We start from the raw sequence: 9,271 nt of genomic DNA, 5'->3' as shown, positions 1-9,271 counted from the left end.
GCAACTTGTTAGCAACCGCCTTTTTTACGACACGTAAAAGCTTCAAAATTCACAAGTAGGGTATTTACTGACGTGTTTTATGTCGTAGAACAAAACCTGAAACTCGCTTAAGCTTTTGTTAACCACAGACTTTATTTGAGGCATTTTACCAAAATCCCATTCAAAAAACGTATTGACTTTTAGACGAGAGAACCGGAAGTGCTACAAACGCTAACAGAGTTTCGTGTTTACTGGCACCATGGCACACTCTATGACGCATTCTCAGACATGCGAAGTAACCACGGAGCAAAGCAACCGACACGACTCGCGCCATGTGCTCAGTTGGAAGCCTTCTTCCTTGAAAAAATTGGTAAGTACGAACGTTTCCTTGATAATAGAGTGTGAAACTGTACGTTATGTCAACCGACGATAAGTGTTTTCAGTTTTTATTGCCCTCGGTCGTACATTTTGAAAAAGTTTGGAAAACGGCCATTGCTAGCTTAATGTGGCGAGGACGGTACCTGGCAGGCATAAGCTAGAAATGAAAAATAAAAATTCTGGCTAAAATCATTGTAAAAATGCCATGGTTTCTATCCCAGACTAGTTTATCTTTTGTGGTCACATTTGTGCTGAATGACATCAGCTTGGAACATGCAGGGCCAGCAGGCAGAGGTAACAGTCGCTGGTCGGCGATTCACCCCCTTACTTCACGCTGTTCTATTGTCAACAAACACACGTGGCGGTAGTTCTGCAAACGAGCTACACAGCTGTTAAATGATTGGCTGTTTGCCTGTCACTCGTAGCGTCCAGGGATATGATGCTCGCTCATATTTGTTATGTGCTTTCATGTTTACATTTAGTGCATACACATCAAATTATCGAACTGTTTTCTTATCGCTATGGGGTGGTGATGTTGCTTTGTGTTAAACATCTTTATTTTTAAAGTTCTTCTCTCCCAGAGAGTTGCAATATTGGGGATGAAAAAGTTTTTTTGTTTTTTTTTCCCCTTACATTTTGTCCAAATAAATGAGTTTCGGGTGTGCCATTGAAATATATTTGTGCCACTGTCAAGTGTAACCCTTGCATAGATGATATTTCTTGAATTCTTAAATAGCCAGATGATTTTCTTTTGTGCCAGTTTATACTGCATCCCTAAATATTGAATAGAAAGCAGGAGGACCTCTGGTGGGCTTGAGCACTTTATAAAAAAAATCATATTTGAAATTTCATATCATATTTTAAAATCTAATAAATAATCCTAGAGTAATATTAAAAGTGTAATTTTAATGTGCCTCATTCTCCATGAGAGGTTTTTGTTCGTTGTGGTTTGTTTGCTTTATGTCACCTGATCGAAGTCAGAGGCTTAAATGTAGTTGCAAAAAAAAATCATAATTTACATCCATTAATTGCTTTTGGTAAAAAATATATACAGGTCCGGTGCAGTTGACTCACAGAGGCTCAATGTAACAATATCTAACTGGTGTTTACTATGTTCCATATCTGTTTTATAAGCAGTACTAATTCTAACAGCTGAATCACTGTCTCTCTTCTTTGTAGGCTCTGAATGTGGAGGTGCAAGCAGTGCTCTGAGACTGTATCTACGAGGTACCAGTTACTTAAACACTACAAATTGAAGCATTATCATTACGGTCAGAGACACTCATATCCATGCACATACTATAAATGTCCATGCTCATTCAAAACATGGAATGCTCTTAAAACTCATTTGAGTCGATGTCATGTTAATGTGTTAGGTACTAGAAGTGCAGAACTAGGAGTTTTTACATGCCCTTTGTGCCCTGGAAGTGAAATACCATCTAGTAGAGAGTACTTTTCTCACATCAACAATCATCTGAAGTGTCATGAAATAGTAACTTGTGTGTTTCAGAATTGTACGTTTCAGACTAATATATATGCTACTTACAAATCACATAAGAATAGGAAGCATCCACACTGCACAGTTAAAGACTTCAAAGTTGAATTAGTGAAAGGTGGTAATGTAAATGGTGATGACTATGCATCTGAAGACCATCCAGGTGATCTTGGAGAAACTGCTTCAGATTTAGATTGTCATAATTTGATTGAAACTGACACACCAGATGAGAACTTGCAAGAAACAATCATTCAAAAATTGGCAACAGTTCTTTTGAAATTAGAGGTTTTTTCACATGTCCCATGTTCAGCAATTGATGGCTTGCTTGAGGAGTTACATTTCATTTTGACCTCAGCAGCACTGCCTATATCACACAGCACAGCTTTTGACATTTTCAGTAAACATAACCTCCAGGTTGACCAGCTCATAATTAATGAACTCAGTGTTGCCATTTCTACTAATAATCCTTTGGTAAAAGCTATTGCTGAGGGTGGTCCACTGGCAACTGCCTTCAAACGCAAACAATACTACAAGGAAAAATTTAAGGTTGTGGAACCTGTCGAGTATGTACTGGAGGTAAAGTCCAACAAAACATTTCAGTACATTCCCGTACTAAAGTCTCTACAGCAGTTACTTGCTTGTAAAGATATAGTTGATAAGCTTGTTGATAATCATACAACTTTATCTGCAAATGTAAATCAGTATATGAGCTTTCAGGATGGTGAGCATCACAAAAAAAACCCTTTTTTTGGTGAGGATTTAAGGATTTCCCTATGTTTTTACATCGACGACTTTGAGGTTTGCAATCCGTTGGGAACGTCGCGCAAGAAGCACAAACTTTGTGCAGTCTACTTTATTTTAGGTAACTTACCTCCTGGTTGCAGCTCGGCCCTTTCCTCAATCTACTTGGCACTGTTATGCAAAAATGATTATGTTAAAACTTTTGACTATGAAAAGATATTTGAACCTCTGTTGCATGATCTAGTGATTCTGGAACAGCAAGGCCTATATATTCCACATCTTGGAGTTTTTATCAAGGGCACAATACAATGTGTTGTTGCGGATAATCTCGGAGCTCATGGGCTAGCTGGATTTGTAGAGAATTTTTCAGGAAAATATTTCTGTCGATTCTGTACAGCTCAGCTTTCTGACATCCAGACTCAGGAAGTAAAAACAGGAGTTTTTCAGCGCAGAACCAAGGAAGTTCACCAGCTCCACATCAAAACAGCTCAAGAAAAGGGGATAAGCTGCTTTGGGGTAAGAAGGTCTTGCATTTTAACTGACAGCCTTTCTCATTTTAATGTGACAACAGGTTATCCCCCAGATATCGTCCACGACCTATTTGAAGGTATAGTTCCTGTCGAGTTAGCACGGTGCATTCAGGTGCTTATATCTAAAAAGTTGTTCACTCTTGAACACCTCAATAATCTTATCCATTCTTTTCCTTACAAAGAGGGAGATAAAACTAACCGGCCTCATTTGTTACCACAAAATTTACAGAAGAAACACACAGTAGGTGGAAACGCCCACGAAAACTGGTGTCTTCTTTGGTTACTCCCTTTCATTGTAGGAGAACTTGTTCCCCATGAGGAACCTGCTTGGCAGGTGATTTTGGATTTAAAGGACATTGCAGAATTGGCCGTTGCACCTGTTCATACTCTAGAATCAATTGCCTACTTGGAGTGCAAAATATCAGACCATCGAAAACGTCATCAGGAACTGTTTCCAGATCAAAGGTTGTTGCCCAAACATCATTTTCTGGAACACTATCCACAAATGATAAAATGTTTTGGTCCTCTTGTGTCATTATGGACTATGCGCTTTGAGGCCAAACATAGCTTTTTTAAGCAGGTTGTAAGGCATATAAATAACTTTAGGAATGTAACTTTGTCACTGGCAGCAAAACATCAGTTAATGATTGCCCATCATATGCTTTGTCCTGGCAATGAAAACTTCTCCTTGGATGTTGTTCAAATCTCAGAGGTCCCCATTGATGTCCTCAATGATGATGTTGTGAACACAATTGCCCGGAAATACCCTGAAATCACTACTGTAAACCTTGCTCAAAGTGTCACTGTTAATGGCATAAAGTATAAAAAAGGTATGATAGTTGTGCATGGATCATGTGGTGGTCTGCCTGAATTTTCAGAATTAATTCAGCTGTGCATTATAAGAAATGAGTTGAGTCTCATCATTAAAAAACTGACCTCATGGTACAGAGACCACTATTGAGCTTTTGAGTTGCATCCAACAACACAGTTTGCAGTGGTTGAGCTGAAGGAGCTCTCTGACCAGTCTCCTCTGGTTGACTACAGAGTTGGATCCTTGCGAATGGTTACTTTAAAAAGATTTGTACACGTGACAGGTAATTTCTTTAAATGAAATATGGTAAAATGGTTTGTCCGTTATTAAAACTCAGTGACTCCTAAATAAAGTGTTGCAATGCTGAAATTCATTATGCAAAGGCTGATGAGATTTATGTGAGAAAATTATTAAGTATTTTGTTTTTGTTTTTGTTTTTCAGAATGAACACAAGATGTCTGCATCACTGAGAGTTTTACTTGGAGTGGACAACGCATTAAAACTAACTCTGCCCAATGGGATGCCGGATTCAGTACAGGCTCTCAAAGAAGATATTAAAAGACAATTCAGCTTGACTGGAAATTTCAGACTGCAGTATAGAGACATTGAATTTGACAATGAGTTTGTGAACTTGACAGAGATCTCAGAAATCAAAGACAAGAGCACTGTTAAAGTCATTTACTTAACAGATGAGTCAGACACAACCACATATCAACCTGGTTCACAGTGGTTAGATGACAGTTCTTTGTCCACAGCATCAGACACAGATATACTTTCCTCCGCCGAATCCACATCTTCAGGTTCTTCCCTTAGGTCACAGCCATGGCCCCAAAATTTCCAGATACCTCAGTTTAATTATGAGGTACAGATTCAGTTGGAAAGGGCCAACCAAGCCTTGCTGAACAGTGGTACTCTTTTGAGTCCAAGTCCCAAAGTAAAGTCAGATATACTTGATGGTTTGGCATCAGAAATTGTCAAATACAAAGTGTACCCTTCAAGTTCAGAGTTCGATGATGTCGCCCAGGCCCTGATAACAAAGTATCCTTGTTTAAAAGAGCAGGGATCAGTTACCGGCTTATATGGATGGAAAATTAGTTTGAAGTATAAAATGGCAAACTACCGCACAAGACTGAGGAACATTGGCTGCCCAGAGTTGAGCATAAATGCCATAAAAGAGAAGCGAGGTGCCATGGGTCAAGGTCCAAACCAGGTGAAGAAGCCAAAGAAAGCAGAGGTCAACTTCTGTCCTGATTACCCAGCAGGTGAAACCAAAGAAAGCCTTGAAAAGGAAAGGGAAGCACTTACATTAGAGGTGAAGAAGAAGAACAACCATCAGCTAATCAACAGTAAAATGGAGAAAACCTTCGCCCATAGGAGACGAGAAGTAATTGAAGATATGCCCTTCATAGCAGAGTTTAAAAACAGATGGCCAGCCCTGTTTTCTAAGAATCAGGTAATGTTCATGTTTTGTTTTTTGTTTTTTAATGGTTGTACATTTATTAAACAATAACCTCTTCATTTTGGAAAAAAAGAAATTGACTTAAGTATGTCAGTGTTCGTTTGAACCAGGTGAATGGAGAAAATACCATGCATATGGTCAATCTGTCTGCATTACAATGCACAGTATATTAGCATAAATGCAAACCATTAACCCACCACCTCAAAAGTTAGACCCAGTAGCAAAACTATGGTTACATTTCCATAATATGTGAACAGTTGAAAGTGATGTGAGATCATTTTAAGCTTCATCTGAGATTCTGACTCAAATCTGTTCCAGGTAGATGCGGAGTTCGCCGGCATTACAACAGTCCCCCTGCTGTCAACCTTTATGGCTCAACTGGATCATCACTCCAGCCAACTGATGAAGGTTTTCAAAAAGAAGGGAGGGGCAGCAGGACGCAGAATTAACCAGATCATGGCAGCCATGGATCAGGTGTGTGTGTTTCAAACCCTGACTCAGAGTTGATCTCTTAACATAAAAAAGTTGTTTCGTGTTACTGTTTAACCTCTTTACCTCTTTCACTTTCAATAAAGTTCAGATATGCTTTCCAGCCATATCATAATCAAACATAGTATTATAAAAGAATGAACTCATGAGCATCGTTAACACAATTTCTAATTATATTTCATTATTCAATATCCTCTGTTTATGTCACGTTAATATTAAAAGTTACAAATCTAAAACCACCTAGATATTTTTAACCCTCCTGTTGTCCTCCTGGGTGAAATTGACCCAATCTGTTTTGTCCGGTCCTTCTTTCCTCCCATCGCTCCATCCTTCCTTTCTCCCTTCCTACTGTCCCTCCATCGCCCCATCCTTCCCTTCTCCCTTCCTACTGTCCCTCATTGCTCCATCCTTCCCTTCTCCCTTCCTACTGTCCCTCCATCGCTCCATCCTTCCTTTCTCCCTTCCTACTGTCCCTCCATCACTCCATCCTTTCTCCCTTCCTACTGTCCCTCCATCACTCCATCCTTCCTTTCTCCCTTCCTACTGTCCCTCCATCGCTTCTTTCTTTCTTTCTTTCTTTCTTTCTTTCTTTCTTTCTTCTTTCTTTCTTTCTTTCTTTCTTTCTTTCTTTCTTTCTTTCTTTCTTTCTTTCCTTCCTTCCTTCCTCCGTCCTTCCTTCTTCTTCCCTCCTTGACCCAGGATGGACAACAGGAGGGTTAAGAGTTGGTAAAAGTTCTGTTTTTGTCTCCCACAGAATCCAAGCATTGAAGTAAGACGGGAATGCATACTGAAAGCATTATGCATCTACTTAAATGAAGATCCTTACAACCTTATTAAGAAGTACATGGTGAGTTATGACATTCAGCATCAAATTTTCCAAAGATAGCAGAGACATTTAATGGACACATTCTAACTATATATGAATATACAGTGTATGGTCACAAGTATAGAATTTAGAGAAGACACTGCAGGCTAATAAGAATCACTCCTGTAAAAAACAACAACCATGAAACTATTCCTTAATTATTCATTTTTGAAGCTGTTTCTGCAAACCATGGTGCAACAGAGCTCTGTGGCCCAAACGAGTACTTCCTAATGGGATAATGTAGATTAATTGTTCAACAAACACAATTACCAGTCTTATTCTTTGAAGAAACTGGCAAATATTAATGGAAAATATACATTAATAATACATATGTTTGATTAATACTGTTTCTTTCTGCCATTTTGAGGATGTTGATGTAGGTGCAGAGAGAGAAATGGAGAAAGTGGTTTTGGGAATCTACGCTGTGGAACAAGAGGGAGTAGAAGCAACAGATCCACTTGAGGATGTTGGCCTCATCGTGGAAGGATGTACGGTGCTGCAAGACCTCAGAGATGTGGCAAATGGCTGCGCAGCCCTGTTTGGCTTGATCTACTGTTTAAATTTGAGCTATCCCAAGGACCTGCGATACACTTTTGAGTTTCTTCAAAAAGTGGTGATGGGATTGGATGGGAACAAGCTCTCCACTAAGGTGCAAGTCCTCAAAAACAAACTGCATGAGTAAATTGCCATCAAGACTGTAGATAAGAACTGGACTTGGATTGGATCCCTGTTGATTCTTACTCAAGAGATAAAGTGCTGGACTCAACTGTCAAGTTTCAAGACTTTTTTTTTTTTTTTTGTTGGTTTGTAATTGTGTTATTTGACATTTTCGCCTTTGGTACATTTTTACAAAAATGATGGAGTTGGAATTCATGAAGGTAAAAGTAAGATGGCCTGCAGTAAATCTTACCTGACACTCAGATTGAAGCATGGTCATGATGGTCAGAGACACTCATATCCATGCACATACTATGAATGCGGAGGTGCAAACAGTGCTCTGAGACTGTATCTACGAGGTACCAGTTAGCCTACTAAAACACTACAAATTGAAGCATTATCATTATGGTCAGAGACACTCATGTCCATACACATACTATGAATGTCCATACTCATTCAAAACATGGAATGCTCTTAAAACTCATTTGAATTCTCAAAGTGTTAGGTGCTACAAGTGCAGAACTAGGAGTTTTTACATGCCCTTTGTGCCCTGGAAGTGAAATGCCATCTAGTAGAGAGTACTTTTCTCACATCAACAATCATCTGAAGTGTCATGAAACAGTAACTTGTGTGTTTCAAACTTATATACTTATAAATCGCATAAGAATAGGAAGCATCCACACTGCACAGTTAAAGACTTTAAAGTTGAAGTAGTGAATGGTGGTAATGTAAATGGTGATGACTATGCATCTGAAGAAACATCTTGGAGAAACTGCTTCAGATTTAGATTGTCATAATTTGATTGAAACTGACACACCAAATGAGAACTTGCAAGAAACAATCATTCAAAAAATAGCAACTGTTCTTTTGAAATTAGAGGTTTTTTCATGTGCAATGTTCAGCAGTTGATGGCTTGCTTGAGGAGTTACATTTCATTTTGACCTCAGCAGCGCTGCCTATATCACACAGCACAGCTTTTGACATTTTCAGTAAACATAACCTCCAGGTTGTAGTTAACCAAATGTTAAAGTTATCTATAAAACTTAGATGGTTCAACAAATGTGGATTTAATTAGGTGTGGGGGTAAAAGAGTAACATGATATATCTGTACTCTTTGTTTTTATTTCATAAGTATATTTAAATTTTTTGTGAATGTGTGTGTATACTCTACACATACACAATTATACACGTTATGTATAACAGTCCCACTGTTTCCTAATGTTTCCAGAGACATTTTCAGTAAACATAACCTCCAGGTTGACCAGTTTGTATTTAACCAAATGTTTGAGTTATCTATAAAACTTAGATGGTTCAACAAATTGTGGATTTAATCAGGTGTGGGGTTAAAAGAGTAACATGATATATCTATACTCTTTATTTATTTTTATTTCAGTTTTTGTGAATGTGTGTGTATACTGTACACATACACAATTATACACGTTATGTGTAATAGTCCCACTGTTTCCTAATGTTTCCAGACTATAATAAAGGCTCAAGTGAAATAAAGCAACTTAAATTGTATTTATTTAACTTTCTGATTTAGCCAGTACAACTAGGGTGTTGCATTAACACAAACCTACCACATTACTAATGTCCATTTGTGTTAAGTTAATTGAACTTAATCATATTAAGTTAACCTAATGTGTTGTCAGTAAATCCAACATAATATTGTTGTGGTTATGCAATATAATAATGTCATGTAGCTTTAAAGTAAGAATATTAAGTTATCTCTCTCTCTCTCTCTCTCTCTCTCTCTCTCTCTCTCTCTCTCTCTCTCTCTCCCTCTCTCTCTCTCCCTCTCTCCCTCTCCCTCTCCCTCTCTCTCATTGTGTCATGCGGATTACTGTTAATTTATTATGCTGATCTG

At 38.3% G+C, this 9,271-nt stretch overlaps 1 protein-coding gene across 1 annotated transcript; it reads left to right on the top strand.

Annotated features, from left to right (window-relative positions):
- Positions 1–2,912: 2,912 nt before the first annotated feature.
- Positions 2,913–8,854, top strand: LOC126397595 (uncharacterized). The gene is made up of 5 exons (XM_050056495.1): positions 2,913–3,109; positions 4,377–5,387; positions 5,712–5,867; positions 6,637–6,729; positions 7,115–8,854. The coding sequence occupies exons 2-5, from the start codon at positions 4,389–4,391 to the stop codon at positions 7,427–7,429; spliced, it is 1,563 nt and encodes a 520-aa protein (XP_049912452.1). The 5' UTR covers positions 2,913–3,109; positions 4,377–4,388; the 3' UTR covers positions 7,430–8,854.
- Positions 8,855–9,271: the final 417 nt, after the last annotated feature.

The sequence above is a fragment of the Epinephelus moara genome, chromosome 11 (assembly GCF_006386435.1).
Source record: "Epinephelus moara isolate mb chromosome 11, YSFRI_EMoa_1.0, whole genome shotgun sequence".
Classification (NCBI taxonomy): Eukaryota; Metazoa; Chordata; class Actinopteri; order Perciformes; family Serranidae; genus Epinephelus; species Epinephelus moara.
The sequence above is the reverse complement of the archived record's forward strand: the minus strand, read 5'-3'. Positions and strand labels throughout refer to the sequence as shown.

Bases quoted from the DNA above. Each gene is read 5' to 3' on its own strand.
- LOC126397595 (XM_050056495.1), top strand. From the start codon at position 4,389: ATGTCTGCATCACTGAGAGTTTTACTTGGAGTGGACAACGCATTAAAA. The intron at 5,388-5,711 runs GTAATGTTCATG...AATCTGTTCCAG, and splicing joins CCCTGTTTTCTAAGAATCAG to GTAGATGCGGAGTTCGCCGG. The intron at 6,730-7,114 runs GTGAGTTATGAC...TGCCATTTTGAG, and splicing joins ACCTTATTAAGAAGTACATG to GATGTTGATGTAGGTGCAGA.